A 21494-nucleotide genomic window follows, 5' to 3' on the forward strand; every position below is an offset into this window, starting at 1 on the left:
TCTGTTTTTGCAGCAGTTCAATGTAAAACTTTTCCTTTCTCTTACCTTAGGTCTCTGTAAAGAACTCTTGTGAACTTCTTTCATATTACTAGGTAGCTCATCTCTTATTTCATCTTCTTCCCTCATTGCTTTTTTTAGATCTCCTCTGCTGGTTTTTAAAGGCTTCCCAATCCTCTGGCTCCTCACTAATCTTCACTACATTGTATGCTTTTCCTTTTGCTTTGATGCTATCCCTGGCTTCCTTTATCAGCCCCGGCTGCCTCATCCTCCCCTTAATTTGGTTCTTCTTTTGTGAAACGAATTTCTGATGTATCTTCTGAATGACCCCCAACTCTGGCCAATTCCTTTGTAGTTACCTTTACTCAATTGTAATACCAGGACATTTCATTCAATCTTCTCCCTCTCAAATTATGGAGTGACTTCTGCTGTATTATGGTCAGGACCCCATAGGGATTGCTTCACCTTAAGCTAACTTATCAAGTCTGCCTCATTACACATCATCGAATCCAGAATTGCCTGTTCCCTCGTGGGCTCCAACACAAGCTGCTCATGGACTTTCCACAAATTCCTTTTCTTGGGATCCGCTACCAACCTTGAGGTTGAGTCCACCTGCATATTGAAGTCCCCCATGATTATTGGAACAGTGCCTTTCTGACATGCCTTTTCTGTCTCCTGAATTATTTCCTTCCCCACATCCTGAATTTTGCAATGAGGCCTGGACACAACTCTCATCCGGGTCTTTTTTTACCTTAGTGGTTCCTCAGGCCTGCCCACACAGACTCCATGCCTCTGACTCTGTCACATTTGGCTTTAATTTCATTCCTTACTAACAAGGCAATTCTGCCCATCTGCCATCTGCCTATCCTTTTGATAGGACGTATATCTTTGAAGATTAAATTCTCAGGCCTGATCTTCTTCCAGCTATGTTTCTGTGATCCCCACAATATCATACCTGGCCATTTTAATTAGTACTACAGGCTTGTTTCCCTTGTCTTGTATACTACATGCAATTAACTACAACACCCTCAGTCCTGTATTTACTCTTGCCTTCCCATAGTTGCCCCCTTACCTGCTGTGCATGAAGTTAGATTCTTGACCCTTTCCATACTCTCTTAGCTATTTCTTGTTCTGGAAACTTTGTTAAGCCCTCCCTGCCTTTCACTTTTATCGCAACTTTCCATGGAACTGAACGTTTCCCCCCCCATCCCCCCCTCCGCCACCCCCCCCCCCTCCAACTATTTAATGTAACGCCCTATCCACATACCCAGTTATATGATTCAGCCCAACCTGATTCAGGTGGACCCTGACCCATCAGGACAGCTCCCCCCCCACCCCCACCCCCAACTCCCTCCCCACCCCCCCCCCCCCAGTACTGGTGCCAGTGTCCCATGAGTTTGAATCTGTTTCTCCCACACCTATCTCTGATCCATTCGATGACCTCTTTAATTTTGTCAAAGCTGTGTCAATGAGCTCATGACCCACCCGGTAATCCAGAGGTTGTTCATTTTGCTCCTAGAAGTTCAGCAGAACCTCTTTCCTCTTTTTACCCATATCATTGGCCAACGTGGACCATCAAAACTGGACCTTGCCCCTCCCACTCCACTTTTGCAGCCCAGATGAGATACCTTGAACCCAGGCACCAGGCAGTCAACACAGCCTTTGGGACTCTTGATCCTGGCCATAGAGAACAGTATCTATTTCCCTGATTATACGGTACACAATTACAACTATATTTCTCTTTTGTCCTCCATCTTGAAAGGCTCCCTGTACCACAGTGCCATGGTCTGTTTGTTCATTCTCTCTACAGCCCCCTCTCGCATCCACACATGAAGCTAGAAACCTGTTCGGTAAGCCCTAGCGCGAAGGCTCCTGCAGCACTGTCTCCTGGATCCTACTATCTGCCTTGCTCATAGTCACACCCTTCTGTCCTTGCCCACTGACTGAATTCGAGGTAATTAATCTCAGGGGCATGACTCACATCCAAAACACAGCGTTCCAGTAATTCATCCCCTCCCTGATGTGCCACAGTGTTTGAAGCTCAGACTCCAGCTCTTCAACTCTGAACCAGCGTTCCTCAAGTACCAACACTTGTTGCCGATGTGGTCACTATGAACCACAATGGGATCGGCCAGCTCCCACATCACACAGTTACAACACCTCACCTGGCCTGGCATTTCTATTTTAATTACTTAGTTCATAATTTGACTTTTAGAAATTTTCTACCGGTCGTTTAGTTTGTTAGATACGACCCACTCTTTACCTTCAGTCAGTAAGTAACTATAATAGAAAGCCAAATTAGTAGCTATCACCACTCAGTGAAGTGACAGCTTTCCCTGCCATGTCCCGTTTAGTGCTGGGCTCCTGATCCTGTTATAAAAAACCCGACCAGCTGAGACAAAAAAGGCAAGAAAAAGATCCCCTATTCCCCTTGGCTCCAAATCCCATGCAGCTTCCAAATTCCCCAAACTGTATACTCCCTCAGACTGTCTCACTCTGGATGGGATCGCTCCTTCCTGATTGGGTGCACACCTGTGACCTGTGAACTTTTGTACCTTATTTAACCTCCTTTTAGTACTTGAATGGTCCAAATTGAAAAATAACGAGCAGCAGAACTTTAGTTTAAACAAGATGAATGGTTAGTTTATTACACAACTATTGCTGAAAGTTACTACATACAAATGATATAAGCAGTTAGTTACAAAGATAAAACTACAGTCTGTTATCATTGCTTGAAGATGCTTTTTCCTAAAATGACTGGAATACAGCCACTGCAATGGCTTTTCCACTCAAATAACTGTGTCCACAGGTGGACGGAGCATAACAGGCTCTGGGAAAACAGGAGAAAGTGAGGTCTGCAGATGCTGGGGATCAGAGCTGAAAATGTGTTGCTGGAAAAGCGCAACAAGTCAAGCAGCATCCAAGGAGCCGGAGATTCGACGTTTCGGGCATAAGATTCCTGAAGAAGGGCTTATGCCCGAAACGTCGAATCTCCTGCTCCTTGGATGCTGCCTGACCTGCTGCGCTTTTCCAACAACACCTTTTTCAGCTCTGGGAAACAGGCATACACATTCTGACCGTTGTTAGTCTGTTTCATTACCTGCAGTTCTGTACAGGTTAGCCTCCCTCTGTTTCACTCTCTCTCCGATGATATCCGATAGTGTGAAGTGTAGTTATCCATGTTCCAATCAGAAATGGTCCTGTGCTACGATCACTGAACTTGTATTTCAACTGTAATTCAGAAAGTGGTGGTGAGCTGCCCTCCTGAGCTGCTGCAGTCCACGTGGAAGGGGTTTCTTTTCAGGATTTTGACCAGTGACACTGAAAGAATGGTGATGGTGGGTGACTTGGAGGGGAACTTGCAGATGGTGGTGTCCCCATTGTGAGAAACAAAACCTACTCACTTCAATAATTTCAGTCCGAGGCAAGATCTGAATCAGTAGTGTCATTTATTTCACACTTGCAAGTGGGTGTGATGTCCACTGTCCATAAGGCAGAGACAAAACACACACCGAATTCAACGAATACACGATATTTATATAATTTGGTTTCTATATGTTTTTTTATTTCATTGTTCCCCCCCACCGTTTACATCCTCCACTTCCCTAAGACTGGTCCCCATTACACCTGTTTATCTCTTGCCTTATCCGGCCTTGTCTGTGACAAAATGCTTATTTCTGGCCTCACAAGGCCGTTTGACCTCATCCTGCTGTGGGTCATTGTTAGGCATATCCTTTCCTTACCATTATCTACTCCCTCCATCTGTTCCTTCCCTCACAGCATCTTATCTCATCGTCTGTAATATCTACCATTGTTTTGCAGTCCCGTCTCTTTCTTGCATACATTTTTAGCTAATACAAAAAAAACAATTATGCATTTCCTCCACAGAGTTTCCATTCTTGTTGACTCAGCTCTTGGTTGAAACAATTACACACTGGTGTGAGCTCATTTACTTTGTATAAGCAATTATAATGGCAGAAGTAACACTACTTTACCTATATCCCACACCATGGATCTGTTGCCCTTGTCCTTCGAGATGGGGAGTGGCTGTGAGTTTGGAAGGTGCTGTCTGAGGAGTTTTGTCGAGTTGATGACATCAGGAATATAAATAGTTCTTCTACACCACGATGGTTGAGTTCTTGTGCAACCCCGCATTACAGAAAAATTGCGCTTAAAGTGTTGGCGATGTAATCGCGTTACAGACTACACATATTTTAAAAGTCAGTGCTTTCAAAACAGTGACCCCAAGTCATCGATCATGGTACAGCGAATTTGCGAAACAAGTGTGTAGCAGAACGCCTCCGCACCGACATCTATTACAAACCCACTGCCTCCCACAACTACCTCAATTACACCTCCTCCTACCAACCTCCTGCAAAAATACGATCCCGCGCTCCCAATTCCCCCACCTCTGTCATATGTGCTTCCAGGATGCATGATTCCAGTCCAGGTCATCCCAGATGTCCTCCTATTTCAAGTACCATAATTTCCACTCTCCCGTGATCAACAATGCCCTCAACTGCATCTCCTCCATTTTCTGCACCTCTGCCCTCCAACAAAACTCCCCTAACCACAAGCATAGAGTCCCCCAGTCCTCACATTCCACCCCACTAACCTCCAAATCCAATGCATTATCCTCTGCCAGTTCCACCACCTGCAGTCTGACCCCACAATCACAATGATATTTCTATCCCCCCACCCTCACCCCACCCCCATCTGCTTGATGCAGGGACCAATCCCTCCGTGACTCCCTCGTTGGTCCACATGTTCCACCAACCCTTCGTCAACAGCTGGAACCTTCCTCTCTGACCACAGGAGGTGCAAAACCTGCCCTCACACCTCTGCCCTCACCTCCATCCATGCCCCAAAGAATCATTCAAAGTCCAGCAGAGATTCCATGGGACAGCACGGTGGTTCAGTGATTAGCCTCACAGCGCCAGGGACGCAGGTTCGATTCCAGCCTCGGGAGATTGTCTGTGCAGAGTTTGCGCATTCTCCTTGTGTCAGTGTGGGTTTCCTCCGGGTGCTCCGGTTTCCTCCCACGGTCCAAAGATGTGCAGGTCAGGTGAATTGGCCAGCAAGTGTGAACTTTCTGGGTCAAATGGCCTGTTTCCACAGTGTAAGGATTCTATGATTCACATGCATTTCCTCTAATCTGATTTACTGTAATTATTACTCCCAATGTGGTCTCCTCTACTTTGGAAAGAATGAGCTCAAACTCGGGAACCAGTTCAGGGAACATTTCTGTTTGGTACACTCCAATCAACCCCACCTCCCAGTTGCCATCCATTAGGGTGGCATGGTGGCACAGTGGTTAGCACTGCTGCCTCACAGCGCCAGAGACCCGGGTTCAATTCCTGCTTCAGGCGACTGACTGTGTGGAGTTTGCACATTCTCCCCGTGTCTGCATGGGTTTCCTCCGGGTACTCCGGTTTCCTCCCACAGTCACAAAGATGTGCGGGTCAGGTGAATTGGCCATGCTAAATTGCCCGTAGTGTTAGATAAAGGGTAAATGTAGGTGTATGGGTGGGTTGCGCTTCTGTGGGTCGGTGTGGACTTGTTGGGCCGAAGGGCCTGTTTCCACACTGTAAGTAATCTAATCTAATCTAATCTAAACTCCCCTCCCACTCTCCCGACAACATGTCCATCCTGGGCCTCCTCCACAGTCATAACAAGGCCACAACAAACTGGAGGAAGAACACCTCATCTTCCACCTTGGGAGCTTATAATCATACTGCCTTAACATAGAATTCACCAACTTCCAAATCTCCCCAACACCCACCTCATCCCCCACTCCCACCTTGCCCCCATAACCTGACCCAACGTGTCCATCTTCCTTCCCGCCTATCCACTCCACCCTTCTCACTGACTAATCACAGCCACCTCCTACCTGCATCCACCTATTGCCATTCAACCCAGCCCCACTCCCTCCCTCTATTAATTTCTCAGCCCCCTTACCCTCCCCAGTCCTGATGAAAGATTCCAACCTGTAATGTCAACTCCCCCCACGTCTGATGCTGCTTGACTTGTGCTTTTTCCAGCTCCACTCTTTATCCAGTTCAAGGGATATGGGCCAAATGCAGGCAAACGGGAGAGTTGAATTAAGGAAACCTGGTCAGTGTGCATGAATTGGACCAATGAGTCTGTTTCCTTATGTATGATGCTATGACTATGAGATCCTAAATGAATATCTCTCATCAGTATTTACTGTGGAGAAAGACATGGAAGCAAGGGAATTTGGGGAAATAAATAGTGATATCTTGAAAAGGGTCCACCTTACATGGGAGGAGGTAGTGGAGGTCATAAAATAGATAAAGCAACCTGATCCAGTGGATCCCAGAACATTGTGGAAAGAAATTTCTCGGGTCCAAGCGTGGACAGTTATATCATCAACACCCACTGATGAGGTGCCGCAAGACTGGAAGATGATTAATGTGGTGCCATTATTTAAGAAAGGCTGCAAGGAAAAGCCAGGGAACTACAGACAGATCAGCCTGACGTCAGTGGTAGGTAAGTTGTTGGAGGGGATTCTGAAAGACAGATTGACATTCATTTGGAAAGGCAAGAACTGATTAGAAAGAGTCAATATGGCTTTGTGAATAGGAAATTGTGTCTCACATCTTTGACTGAGTTTTATGAAGAGATGACCAAGAAGAGAGATGAAGGCAGAGTGGTAGACATTGTCTCCATAGACATTCACAAGGCCTTTAACAAGGCTCCACAGGACTGACTGGTTAGTAAGTTTAGATCGCATGTGATCCAGGGAGATCTTACCAATTGGATACAAAATTGGATTGACTTTAGGAGGCAGAGGGAGGTGGTAGAGGTTGTTGTTCAGTCTGGATACCTGTGACCTGTGGTGTTCTGCAAGGATCAGTGCTGGGTCCACTGTTGTTCATCATTTATATAAACATAGGGATGAGAATATGGGAGGCGTGGTTAGTAATGACACCAGAATTGGTGGTATAATGGACAGCGAAGAAGGTAATCTCAGAGTACAATGGGATCTTGATCAACTAGGCCAGTGGACCAAGGAATGGCAGATGGAGTTTAATGCAGATAAATAAAACATTTGCATTTTGGTAAGGCAAACCAGGGCAGGATGGACAATGTTAATGGTAGGGCCCTGGGGAATCTTGAGCTGAAAATGTGTTGCTGGAAAAGCGCAACAGCATCCAAGGAGCAGGAGAATCGACGTTTCGGGCATGAGCCCTTCTTCAGGAATGAGGAAAGTGTGTCCAGCAGGCTAAGATAAAAGATAGGGAGGAGGGACTTGGGGGAGGGGCATTGGAAATGCAATAGGTGGAAGGAGGTCAAGGTGAGGGTGATAGGCCGGAGTGGGGTTGGGGGCGGAGAGGTCAGGAAGAAGATTGCAGGTTAGGAAGGCAGTGCTGAGTTCGAGGGATTCGACTGAGACAAGGTGGGGGGAGGGGAAATGAGGAAACTGGAGAAATCTGAGTTCATCCCTTGTGGTTGGAGGGTTCCCAGGCGGAAGATGAGGCACTCTTCCTCCAATCATCGTGTTGCTATGGTCTCGCAATGGAGGAGTCCAAGGACCTGTATGTCCTTGGTGGAGTGGAATGGAGAGTTAAAGTGTTGAGCCACGGGGTGGTTGGGTTGGTTGGTACGGGTGTCCCAGAGGTGTTCTCTGAAATGTTCTGCAAGTAGGATTCCCTGGGGAAGTAAGATTCCCTGGGGAATCTTGTCAAACAGAGAAACCTAGGGGTGCAGGCACATAATTGAAAGTGGCATCACAGGTAGACCAGGTAGTGAAGAAGTTATTTGACATGCTTGCCTTCATCAGTCAGAGCATTGAGTGTAGGAGTTAGAACATCATGTTCTCGCTGTACGATATATTGGTAGGGTCATATTTGGTGTACTGCTTCCAATTCTGGTTGTCCTACTATAAGCAGGATATTATTAAACTGGAAAGGGTGCAAAAAAAGGATGTTTCCAAATCTGGATGGTTTGGGTTATAAGGAGAGACTGGATAGGTTGAGACTATGTTTTTCTATGGAGCATATGAGACTGAAGGGTGACCTTATAGAGGTTTATAAAATCATGCGGAGCACAGATGGGGTGGATATCCAAGGTCTTTTCCCCAGGGTAGATTAGTTCAAAACTTGAAGACACAAGTTTAAGGTGAGAGGGTAAAAATTTAAAAGGGACTTGAGCGTGAACCTTTTCACACAGAGGGAGGTGAGTGTATGGAATGAGCTGCCAGAGGAAGTGACAGACGCATGGTACAATTACAACATTTCAAATTCAAGGAAGTAGATAGGAAACATTGAGATAGTTCTGAGCCAAACACAGGCAAAGGGGACTTGTTCAGTTTTCAAAATCTGGTCAGCATGGACGGGTTGGGCCGAAGAGTCTATTTTATGTAACTCCATGACTCTATAACTCCATGACTCTATAAGAGAAAACTAAGCGTTACTGAGGGTTAAATGGGAATAGTTAAATGGGAAATGATAAGGATGTCATGTAAACACTTTGCCTGAACTTGCTGGAATTTTTGCTCTTGCCAGGCATAATGAGTGGGAAATGTCAAAACAACAGTGAAGGGAGCAAGACGTGTGAAATCTTTGGATGGTGCCCGGTCGAAGATGACAGCGTTGTTTCAAAGTAAGGATTCTTATCTGACTCCACGCCTAGCAACCTTTGTGTTGTTTGTGAGAGAGACCAATGTACATGGTTCTCTAAATCTAAACCAGTTCCTTCCTGTTTATAAAGTGCCAAAGGAATTTAAGACAAAGAAACCGCACAAAATGGGAAAGCTCTTGATCCAGTGTTCAGACAGTTTAGCCACTCCCTCCCTCCATCACTGACAGGCAGCAGTGTCCACCATCTACACTGGACTGCAGCAACTCAACAAGGCTCCTCAGACAACACTTTACAAACCTGTGACCACTTTCATCTAGACAGAGAAGGGCAGCTGATTCATGGGAACGCCACCACTTGCAAGTTCCCCTCCAGGCTTGGAAACATATCACCGTTCCTTCAGTGTAACTGGGTCCGAGTCTAGGAACTGCCTCTCCAACAGCATTGTGGGTCCTACACCCCAAAACTGCAATGAGTCAAGAAGGCAGCTCACCACCACCTTCTCCAACACAGTTAGGGCTGGGTTACAAAGGTTGGCCTGTGGCCAGTGATGCCCACATTCTGCAAAGAGTAAAAAACTGATTAAAGCATTGGAGAGCAGTCTGTGCTGTCCCTCCCCTCTCTCCATCACCGGTGCTTGTGGTATAAGGAGATCAATGGGAGGAGAGGTATTTGGTGTCTGTGCTGCTGCGGTACTCTGAGAGACAGCTGGCAGCTAAAGGTCACAGACAATCCAGAGGCCAGAGCTGCCCCTTTCCCTGAGGAAACGGGGAATGTTTGGGGTGGGTCCCGATTCTATTGATAGACCAGCCAGAGCCCCGCTTTATCACTAAATGTTTAAAGGATTAGCACTGAGAGCCAAGCTTCTGGAAAGTACCTTCTGAGTACCTTGGACATAGTCAGCAAGTCAGATAGTGAGTGAGCGGGCAGCTACACAGTGTTAGCTGGGCACTGGAGGAAATTACACAGAAACAATTCACAAAGGGAAAAGAAATAAAGAACATGGAAAAGTCACATTCACATATTCCCAACAACAGCCAATACACACAGAGACAAAGACACCTTTTTCACATAAATGTACATGCACTCACATGCACACACACACATAAATGCACTGACATACACCCAGCCCACCCACCCACCCCCCCACACACAAATATACACACACATGCACTCACACACATGCACACCCACACACTAACACACAGACATATGCGCATACACACACACACACACATATGCACACACATGCACACGCACATATTCAAATCCCAACATCGTAGCTGTTGGAATTTGAATTTGATTAATATATCTGAAACATAAAGCCAATCTTGGTGATTCAGACCATGACAACTACCATCGATTATCATAAAAACCACCTGGTTCATGCATATTCATTTGGGGAGGTCCTTACCCAGTCTGATCACGATCCGCACATTTCACAAAAGAGGCAAAACCAACATTTTTTCACACACGTGCTCACTTACACAAATAGACATACCCACACAGACACTCACACCACTCATGCACACAAATGGACACACATATTTATTCTGAGCCACACACTGGTACATTGTCACAGACACATACCAACCCATGCACACAGTCACATACAATCACATGCACATTCATGCACATGTACTCAGACACATATACACCCACACATACACTCATGCTCACTTACGTGCGGGAGGTACAGTATACATCTGAAACACTATCTGACAGTCCGGCTAAGTGTGTCTCAGTTTCTGCTGTTGAATTATAGCATCTGCATTGTTTTAAGAGGGTGAGATTGTCAGTATTGATTCATACCAATTACAGATTCACTGTGGCTATGGTGTTGAAGAGAGATGGGTCTCTGGTCCTGGCGTGTGACCCACCAGCCTGGCCTTTAAGTAGGGATCAGGCTCGCTCATGCTGAGATCTGTGGGTTGTTACATCCTCCGCTTGGGGTCCTCACAGGCTTGTGGCAGTTTGGGTAGATCTGGGATATCCACGTTGCTATCACTGCTCTAATCAGACTCCCTGCAAAATAAAACGATCTGCCTAATCTTCATGAATTCAGCTCAGATTCACAGCCAGAATGTGCCTCCACGTTTGTGGTGGTCTGTGTGACAAACTGGCTCCTGCTACAGGCCAGGAAGATGGAATCACACAGCCAACAGGAATGCACCTTCTGATGAGCCACTATATAATAATGTAAAACAGAAGGAGGCCATTTGATCCATCATGCCTCTGCTGGCTCTTTGGAAGAGTCATCAACACACATTTTGCCCATTATGTTTCAGCTTTACTCCCTCCTTCCTGATCTAGTCTCCAGTGGAAACAATTTCACCCTCTCTCCTGCCTCTCAAGCATTCCCAATGTAAAGTGGTTCCCCATTGGTGGCTGTTTCCCCAGCTACTTTGGCTGTAAGTGTAGAATTTCCCCTCCAGCCCTTTCTGCGTGTTTTCCTTTATTCATTGATGGGCTACAGCCATCTCTGGCTAGACCAGCATACATTGACCAGAGGGACAGTTGAGAGTCAGTCACATTGTGGGCGGCGCGGTGGTTAGCACTGCTGCCTCACAGTGCCAGAGACCCGGGTTCAATTCCCGCCTCAGGCGACTGACTGTGTGGAGTTTGCACGTTCTTCCCCGTGTCTGCGTGGGTTTCCTCCGGGTGCTCCGGTTTCCTCCCACAATCCAAAGATGTGCAGGTCAGGTGAATTGGCCATGCTAAATTGCCCACAGTGGGTAAATGTAGGGGTGGGTGGCGGGTTGGTGTGGACTTGTTGGGCCGAAGGGCCTGTTTCCACACTGTAAGTAATCTAATCTAATTGCTGTGGGTCTGGAGTCACATGTAGGCCAAATCAGGTAAGGATGGCAGTTTCCTTCTTTAAAGGACACAAGTGATGGGATTTTCAAACAATCAACAATGATTTCATAGTGGTCATTAAACTCTTAATTCCAGATTTTCTTTTGTTACTGAATTCAAATTCCATCATCTGCAATGTTGGGTCTCTGGATTAACAATCCAGTGATAAGGCGAAAATGGTTACTGCAGATGCTGGACATCCGAGTCAAGATTAGAGTGGTGCTGGAAATCCAAGGAGCAGGAAAATTGATGTTTCAGGCAAAAGCCCTTCATCCTGATTTTCCTGCTCCTCGGATGCTGCCTGACCTGCCGTGCTTTTCCAGCAATTTCTGTTTTGGTGTCAGTGATAATATCACCCCACCCACCTCTCGTGTGGAGCAGGCCTCATAGTTTTCCCTCACTGTCATTTTCATGAATATGAAAAATCTCTGCACAACTTGTATTGCTTTGTGGTAAATCGCGTCAGTGATAATTTGAGAACACAGATGCAGGGAGTTTAAAATATGACTAATACTGTAGATCAGGCAGTGTCCACAATGCATTGCTGATAAACTCAATGAAACTGCAAGCCCTGAGATGTGATATCACTCATTTTACATACAACCCAAGGTCAAAATGACCCCCCATGCCTTTCATTAGTTTATCCACGAGACAGTTTATCTGCTATACTAATGCAGGCATCTTCTCCCATCCTCTCCTCAGCCCACCATTGTTGATGGCTGCAGAAAACTTCACCATTTTTATCAAGAATGCAATCACTTTTACGGCCTTTGGTGTTTCAAGGTATGTCTGGGAATGTGTTTTGTTTTAATCTTTGTTGTTAAAATAAAAATGCATTTTCTCTTTAACTTTATCAAAAGCCGTGTTTTCTAGGCGGAATATAGTGGAATCAGTAACCAAAGCAACTCTGAAAAATTGCACCTACCATAAGGTCCATGACCCTCTATGTCCTGTGTTCCGTTTGGGATACATTGTTGAAGAACTTCAAGAGAATTTCTCTGCCTTGGCCTATAAGGTAAATGTAGACTTGCACAAGGAGCATTTGCCTCTAATTAATCAATGCCACTGTAACTAGCAGATAGCAACTGTAGCTCGCTCAATTTAACATGACCGACACCGCATCATTTAAGGATGATAGACACACATTCTGTAATGCTAAATCCTGGAGTTCACTCCCTGACAGTGCAATGGGCTTAACTGCATCCAATATACTGCAGCAATTCAGGATGGCAGCTCACCACCAGACTCGCAGAATTATTACAGGCACTTCAGCCCATCGTGTCTGAACAGGGCTCCCTGAACGGGCATAATGACTTAGCTCTGAGTTGTGACCTTTTCCCCATTACCCTGAAGATGGTTTCTACTTAAGTGATTATCTAAAATCCTCTTGATTGCTTCAATTGAACCTGCCTCCACCAGATTTCAAGGCAGTGCATCCCAGACCCGAACTATTCATTGTGGGGAGAAGATTTTCCTCAAGCCACATTTCCTTCTTTTGCATATTATCTTGTATCTGAGCCCCTGTGTTCTGAAACTTTTTATGAGAGGGTGCAGTTACTCCCCATCTACGCTGCCTCTTGTGATTTTGCAGACTTCAACCAGATGCCAAGGGCAGCTTCGGTTGGGCAGTAATTATTGGACAAGTCAACAACACGCACAATCCATGGAATAATGTGTTTAAAAGGTCTGATGGTGTGGTTCTGGTCACAGTGTGTGTTTCTGTGTCTTGTCCTGTTGAAGGGCGGTATGATCGGGATTCTGATAGACTGGAACTGTGACCTGGATTGGTCAGAGAAACACTGTACGCCCACATACAGCTTCCATCAGCTTTATGGGGGAATGGGCAAGGAGCAAGTATCAGCGGGATTTAACTTCAGGTAAGAGTCTCGCAGCCAGAACTGGAAATTGAGTGTTTCATGAAGGAATGCAGGGTTTTCTTCGGTAATACCGTCTGTTGGCGCAGTGACACGTTATATCAGATTGTGTCTTTTGGATCCCACATAACTGGGTTAATCTTAGTTGTGGAAACGTGAGAAGGACTACTTAACAGCAAGGGGTGGTCAACTCTGCCAGATATATTCTTGGGTTTTAAAATAAGTGGTTAGTGAGATAGTTATTGCATTGGTCTGAGATTCAGGAAAGGTTCCATTGGATTGGAAGATAACAAATGCAAGACTTTTATTCCAAAAGGGAGAGAGAGGGACAGAAAGCCGGAAGCTAGAAGTTTTAAATCAGTTGTTGAGAAAATGTTTGAAGCTATTATTAAACATTTTCTGACAAACCAATTCGAAAAATTGAAGATAATCAGGCAGAATGGTTTTGTGTAAGGGAAGGTCTGTTTAATCAATTTATAGGAGTTATTTATTTAGAGACTCCTACAGCAGGCAGATGGGCCTTTCAGCCCAACTGCTCCATGCCGACCAAAATGTCTACCCACACTAATCCCATATCCTTCGAAACCTTTCCTCTCCATGTATTTGTCCAAATGCCTGTTGTGGTTCTGTTCACCGAGCTGGGAATTTGTGTTGCAGACATTTCATCCCCTGTCTCGGTGACATCCTCAGTGCTTGGGAGCCTCCTGTGAAGCGCTTCTGTGATCTTTCCTCCGGCATTTATAGTGGCTTGCGTCTGCTGCTTCTGGTTGTCAGTTCCAGCTGTCCGCTGCAGTGGCCGGTATATTGGATCCAGTTCGATGTGCTTATTGATTGAATCTGTGGATGAGTGCCACGCCTCCAGGAATTCCCTGGCTGTTCTCTGTTTGGCTTATCCTATAATAGTAGTGTTGTCCCAGTCAAACTCATGTTGCTTGTCATCTGCGTGTGAGGCTACTAAGGATGGCTGGTCGTGTCGTTTCGTGGCTAGTTGGTGTTCATGGATGCGGATCGTTAACTGTCTTCCAGTTTGCCCTATGTAGTATTTTGTGCAGTCCTTGCATGGGATTTTGTACACTACATTGGTTTTGCTCATGCTGGGTATCAGGTCCTTTGTCCTGGGGGTGAGTTATTGTCTGAGAGTGGCTGTTGGTTTGTGTGCTATTATGAGTCCTAGTCCACGAAACGACACGACCAGCTATCCTTAGTAGCTACACACGCAGATGACAAGCAACATGAGTTCGACTGGGACAACACTACTATTATAGGGCAAGCCAAACAGAGAACAGCCAGGGAATTCCTAGAGGCGTGGCACTTATCCACAGATGCAATCAATAAGCACATCGACCTGGACCCAATATACCGGCCACTGCAGCGGACAGCTGGAACTGACAACTGGAAGCAGCAGATGCAAGCCACTATAAATGCCGGAGGAATGATCACAGAAGCGCTTTACAGGAGGCTCCCAAGCACTGAGGGTGTCACCTAGACAGGGGATGAAATGTCTGCAACACAAATTCCCAGCTCGGCAAACAGATCCACAACAATGAGCACCCGAGTTACAAATCTTCTCCCAAACTTTGTCCAAATGCCTTTTAAATGTTGTTAATGTACCCACCTCAACCACTTCCACTGGCAGCTCATGCCATATGTGTGCCATCCTCTGTGTCAAAAAGTTGCCCCTCAGGTTCCTTTTTATTCTTTCCCTTTGAACCTTAAATGGATTCCCTCTAGTCCTCAATTCTCCAAAAAGACTGAGTGCATTCACTCTATCCACACCTCTCATGATCTTATACACCTCTATAAGGTCCCCCCTCAGTCTCCCATGCTCTAAAGAAAAAGGTCCTAGCTTGTCCAACCTCTCCCTATAACTCAGATCCTTGAGTCCTGGCAACATCCTGGTAAATTTCTCCTGCACTCTTTCCAATTTAATAACATCCTTCCTGTAGCAAGATGGCCAAAGCTGAACACAATACGCCAACTGCGGTCTCACCAATGCCCTGTACAATTACAACATAACATTCCAATTTCCCAATATAAATGTCCTGACTGATGAAGGCCAGTGTGCCAAAAGCCTTCTTCACTGCCCTGTCTACCTGGGACTCCACTTTCAGAGAACCATGTACCTGAACTTCAAGGTCCCTTTGTTCCACTACACTCCCTCAGACCTAACATTCACCATGAAACTTCTACCTTGAATTGACTTTCCAAAATGCAAGACCTCATACTTATCTATGTTAAACTCCATTTGCCATTTCTCAGCCCATTTCCCCAGCTGATCAATGTCCTGCTGCAATTTCTGATAACCGCCCTCACTGTCCGGGATACTGCCTATTTTACTGCAAACTTACTAATCATGCCTTGCACATTCTCATCCAGACAGCAGTGGCCCAGCACCGATCCCTGAGGCACTCCACTAGTCACAGGCCTCCAGTCCGACAAGCATCCTTCCACTATTACCCTCTGCTTCCTACCATCAAGCCAATTGTGTATCCATTTGCCAGCTCCCCCTAGATTCCATGGGATCTAACCTTCCAGAGCAGCCTACCATGTGGAAACATATCAAAGGCCTTTCTGAAATCTATATAGACTATATCTATCACAAGGGAAGGGGCCATATTGGACCTAGTGTTGGGAAATAAGCCAGGCCAGGTGGTAGAAGTTGCAGTGGGGGATTTCATTGGGAACAGTGACCACAATTCTGCAAGTTTTAGAATACTCGTGGACAAAGATGAGAGTGGTCCTAAGGGAAGAGTGCTAAACTGGGTCAAGGCCAATTATATCACAATTCGGCAGGAGCTGGGAAATGTGAATTGGACACAGCTATCTGAATGGAAGTCCACATTTGATATGTGGGAGGCTTTCAAAGATAGGTTAAAGATAGTGCAGGATAGGCATGTCTCGTTCTAAACAAGGGATAGGAAAGGCAAGATTCATGAACTGTGGATGACAGGAGAAATCGTGCAACTAGCCAAGAGGAAAAGGGAAGCATACATAAGGTCCAGGCAGCTAAGAACAGAACAGCCCCTGGAGGAATATCGGGAGAGTAGGACAAGTCTTAAACAAGGGATCAAGTGGGCTAAAAGGGGTCATGAAATAACTTCAGCGAGCAGAATTAAGGAGAATCCCAAGGCCTTTTACTCATTAAAAATAAGAAGCAAGAGGGTAACTAGATAAAGGATTGGTCCACTAAAGGATAATGAAGGAAGGCTGTGTGTCGAACCTGAGAGAATGGGTGAGATTCTGAATGATTACTTTGCATCAGTGCTCACTGAGGAGAGGGACATGATGAATGTTGAGATTAGAGATAGAAGTTTGTTTACTCTGGATCACATTGACATAAGGAGGGAAGATGTGTTGGGTAGGCTAAAGGAGATTAAGGTGGACAAGTCCCCAGGACAGGATGGGATCTATCCCCGGTTGCTGAGGGAAGCGAGAGAGGAAATAGTGGGGCCCTAACAAATATCTTTGTTGTAACCTTAAACACAGGTGAGGTGCCGGAGGACTGGAGGGTTACTCATGTCGTCCCCCTGTACTAGAAGGGTAGTTGGGATATTCCAGGTAACTACAGACCAGTGAGCCTGACGTCAGTGGTGGGGAAGTTGTGGAGAGGGTACTGAGGATAAAATCTATTTATATTTGGAAAACAATGGGCTTATCAGTGATAGGCAACAGATTTTGTGCGGGGGAGATCGTGCCTTACCAACTTAATAGAGATCTTTGAGGAAGTGACCAAGTTGATAGATGAAGGAAGGGCTGTTGGTGTCATATACATGGACTTCAGTAAGGCCTTTGATAAGGTTCCCCATTGTAGACTAATAGAGAAAGTGAAGTCACATGGTGTTCTAGCAGGTGGATAAAGAACTGGTTGGGCAACAGGAGACAGGGAGTAGTAGTTGAAGGGAGTTTCTCGAAATGGAGAAAGGTGACCAGTGGTGTTCCACAGGGGGCAGTGTTGGGGCCACTGTTGTTTGTAATATACATAAATGATCTGGAAGAGGGCACTGTTGGTATGATCAGCAAGTTTGCAGATGACACAAAGATTGGTGGAGTAGAGAAAGCATAAGGGACTGTCAGAGAATACAGGAGAATATAGATAGACTGGAGAGCTGGGTGGAGAAGTGGCAGATGGAGTTCAATCCAGGCAAATGTGAGGAGATTCATTTTGGGAAGTCTAATTCTAAAGCCAACTGTAGAGGAACCTTGATTGTCCGAATATCGGATTCTCTGAAGGGGATCACAAGGTCCTGATAGAAACATTACGTCAGAGAGCTGATTCATCCCTGATTGCATCTGTTGTTTACAGGTACAATGATTAAAAACAAACTCGGCTCACTGCAATGCTGCTGAGAACAGTCCTGGGTGGGGGGGATTGCGGATGTGTGGCGGATCGGACAGGGGTCGGATGGTGGGAGGGAAGAGGAAGGGAGGGTGCAGGATAGGGGAAACGGGGTTGGAATCGGGCAGGAATCGGGGGTTGGATCATGGGGCTTAGGGCAGCTGGGGGATGGGCAGGGGGGCGGTGTGGGAGTGGATGTGATTGGGGGTTGGAGGTGGGCAGGCAGTGGGAGCAGACGGGGGGGGTGGGGTGGGTTCTCATGTGCAGTGACTAACGGGGAACAAACTTCACAGAAACCTCCGAACCCCAGAGGAAATCAATTAACCCAATAATCAATTATCCAAACGAAATACTGCCCACCTATCACGTTCGGATAATCAAGGTTCCTCTTTATACTGTAATTGGAAGAGCCTTGGGAAAAGTTGATGGGCAGAGCGCAGGTCCATTGTACCCTGAAGGTTGCTGAACAGGTGGATAGAGTGGTCAAGAAGGCATATAGTATGCTTGCCTTCATTGAACGGGGTATGGGGTATAAGAGCTGGCAAGACATGTTAACATTGTACAAGACATTGGTTCGGCCGCATTTAGAATACGGTGTACAGTTCTGGTTACCACATTACCAAAAGGATGTGGACGCTTTGGAAAGAGTGCGAAGAAGGTTTATGAGGATGTTGCCTGGTATGGAAGGTGCTAGCTATGAAGAGAGGATAGGTTAGGTTTATTTTCATTAGAAAAAAGGAGATTGAGGGGGGACCTGATTGAGGTTTACAAAATCAGGCAGGGTATAGACAGGGTGGACAGAGACAAGCTTTTTCCCAGGGTGAAGGATTCAATAACGAGAGGTCACGCTTTCAAGGTGAGAGGTGAAAAGTTTAAGGGGAATACTCACGGTAAGTACTTCACACAGAGGGTGGTGGGCGTCTGGAACGCGTTGCCAGCAGAGGTGGTAGAGGCAGGCATGGTAGATTCATTTAAGATGCGTCTGGACAGATGCATGAGCAGGTGGGGAGCAGAGGGATACAGATGCTTAGGAATTGACCGACAGGTTTAGACAGTGGATTTGGATCAGCTCAGGCTTGGAGGGCCAAAGGGCCTGTTCCTGGACTGTAAATGTTCTTTGTCCTATCACCTTGTCCTCATCAACCTTCCTGGTCACCTCATCAAAGAACTCTTAACAAATTTGTGAGGCATGATCTCCCATTCTCATAGCCATGCTGGCTACTCTTAATCAAACCCACTCTTTCCAAACGCATGTATATCTTGTCTCTCAGAATCTTCTTGAGTAACTTACCCACCACAGGTGTGAAGCTCACTGGTCTACAGTTCCCAGGCTTTCCTTTGCAGCCCTTCTTGAACAAGGGCACAACATTCGCTACCCTCCAGTCATCCAAGGTCTCACCTATGGCTAACGATGATGCAAAAATATCAGCCTGGGCCCTCACAATTTCTTCCCTAGCCTCTTGCAGGGTTCTTGGATATATCTGGTCAGGACCAGGAGATTTATCCACCTTCATACATTCTAATACATCCAACACCACCACCTCTGCTGTGAGATGGACTGTCCCCAAGATAACATCATTAACTTCCCCAAGTTCCCAAGTATTCATGTCTTTCTCCACGGTAAACACCAAGGAGAAATATTCATCGGTGACCTCACATCTCCTACGGTTCGATACATACATGTCCACTTTAGTCCTTGAAGGGTCCTATTCTCTTTCTAGTTATTCTTTCTCCAAGTCATTTATATAAATTGTAAAAAGTTGAGTCCCTCAGCAATGATCTCTGTGGCATAAAGTTCATGTATGCCTACTCTCTGAAAAAGTACCATGTGCTGTTGTTGAAGGGGGGACCTTTAGATTACTTACAGTGTTGAAACAGGCCCTTCAGCCCAACAAGTCCACACCGACCCGCCGAAGCGCAACCCACCCATACCCCTACATTTACCCCTTACCTAACACTATGGACAATTTAGCATGGCCAATTCACCTGACCCGCACATCTTTGGACTGTGGGAGGAAACCGGAGCACCCGGAGGAAACCCACGCAGACACGGGGAGAACGTGCAAACTCCACACAGTCAGTCGCCTGAGTCGGGAATTGAACCCGGGTCTCAGGCGCTGTGAGGCAGCAGTGCTAACCACTGTGCCACCATGCCGCTGACCTGTAGATGTATTGCACTTAGATTTCCAGACAGCATTTGAAAAGGTGCTACATCCAGGGAAAATGAAGGCTCATGGTGTTGGAGCTAACATACTAGTATGAATAGAAGATTGACGAGCTAATGGGAAAATGGAGAGTAGGTATAAATGAGCTTTGTTTCTGGTTGGAAAGATGTAACGAGTGATGGGTCACAGAGATCAGTGTTTTTTATAATTTATATTAATGACTTGGATGAAGATACTATAATGTGTAGGGAATCATAGACATCACTGAATATTCACCTACATATGCAAGAAATACTACCAGCTGCAGATAATTGAGCTCCAAGTTTCAGAGATCAAGTGTAGATAGTGTCAAGGGCTATTGCTGGCTACAACAAGATATTGACAGGATGCAGAGCTGGGCTGAGAAGTGGCAGATGGAGTTCAACCTGGATAAATGTGAAGCGATTCATTTTGGAAGATTGAATTTGAATGCTGAATACAGGGTTAAAGACAGGATTCTTGGCTGTGTGGAGAACAGTGGGATCTTGAGGTCCACGTACATAGATGCCTCAAAGTTGCCACTCAAGTTGATAGGGTTGTTAAGGTGGCTTATGGTGTTTTAGCTTTCATTAACAGGGATTGAGTTTAAGGGGCAGGAGGTTTTGCTGCAGTTCTAGTGGACATTGGAGTCACGGGCACATCACAAAGTGGAGGGTTATGTACATAACACAATCAGAGAGGTGGTCACATTGCAGGCTAGGGACGCTCAGCCAGGAAGAGAATGGGTGACCACCACAACTCCGCAAGAATAGAACATTGAACATAGAACCATACAGTACAGTACAGGCCCTTTGGCCCACGATGTTATGCCAAGTATTTAATCTAAGATCAACATAACCTACACATCCCTCAATTTACTGCCGTTCATGTATTTGTCCAGCAGTTGCTTAAATGTCCCTAATGTCTCTGATTCGACTACCACCGCTGGCAGTGCATTCCACGCACTCACCACTCTCTGCATAAAGAACCCATCTCTGATATCTCCCCTATACCTTCTTCAAATCACCTTAAAGTTATGACCCCTCGTGACAGCCATTTCTGCCCCAGGGAAACTCTCTGGCTATCTGCTCTGTCTATGCCTCTCATTACCTTGTACACCTCTAACAAGTCACCTCTCTTCCTTCCTTCACTCCAATGAGAAAAGTCCTGGCTCCCTCAACCTCTCTTCATAAGGCATGCCCTCCAATCCAGGCAGCATCCTGGTAAATCTCCTCTGCATCCTCTCTAAAGCATCTGCATCCTTCCTATAATGAGGTGACCAGAATTAGACACAGTATTCCAAGTGTGGTCTAACCAGGGTTTTATAGAACTGCAGCAAAACCTCCTGGCCCTTAAACTCTATCCTCCTGTTAATGAAAGCTAAAACACCATAAGCCTTCTTTACAACCCTATCAATTTGAGTGGCAACCTTGAGGCATCTATGTACGTGGACCTCAAGATCCCACTGTTCTCCACACTGCCAAGAATCCTGTCTTTAACCCTGTATTCAGCATTCAAATTCGACCTTCCAAAATGAATCCCTTCACATTTATCCAGGTTGAACCCCATCTGCCACTTCTCAGCCCAGCCCTGCATCCTGTCAATATCTTGTTGTAGCCAGCAACAGCCCTTGACACTATCTACAGC

General features: G+C 45.9%; 1 protein-coding gene across 1 annotated transcript in view; it reads left to right on the forward strand.

Moving 5' to 3' along the window:
* The window catches only part of p2rx1 (purinergic receptor P2X, ligand-gated ion channel, 1), a 103344-nt gene that overhangs the window by 65006 nt on the left and 16844 nt on the right, over nucleotides 1-21494 (forward strand). The window contains exons 5-8 of the mRNA XM_060848080.1: nucleotides 8526-8622; nucleotides 12157-12237; nucleotides 12328-12469; nucleotides 13195-13331. Coding sequence (XP_060704063.1) covers nucleotides 8526-8622; nucleotides 12157-12237; nucleotides 12328-12469; nucleotides 13195-13331 — 457 coding nt within the window. The remainder of the gene's footprint in view (nucleotides 1-8525; nucleotides 8623-12156; nucleotides 12238-12327; nucleotides 12470-13194; nucleotides 13332-21494) is intronic.

Source organism: Hemiscyllium ocellatum, chromosome 31 (assembly GCF_020745735.1).
Source record: "Hemiscyllium ocellatum isolate sHemOce1 chromosome 31, sHemOce1.pat.X.cur, whole genome shotgun sequence".
Classification (NCBI taxonomy): domain Eukaryota; kingdom Metazoa; phylum Chordata; class Chondrichthyes; order Orectolobiformes; family Hemiscylliidae; genus Hemiscyllium; species Hemiscyllium ocellatum.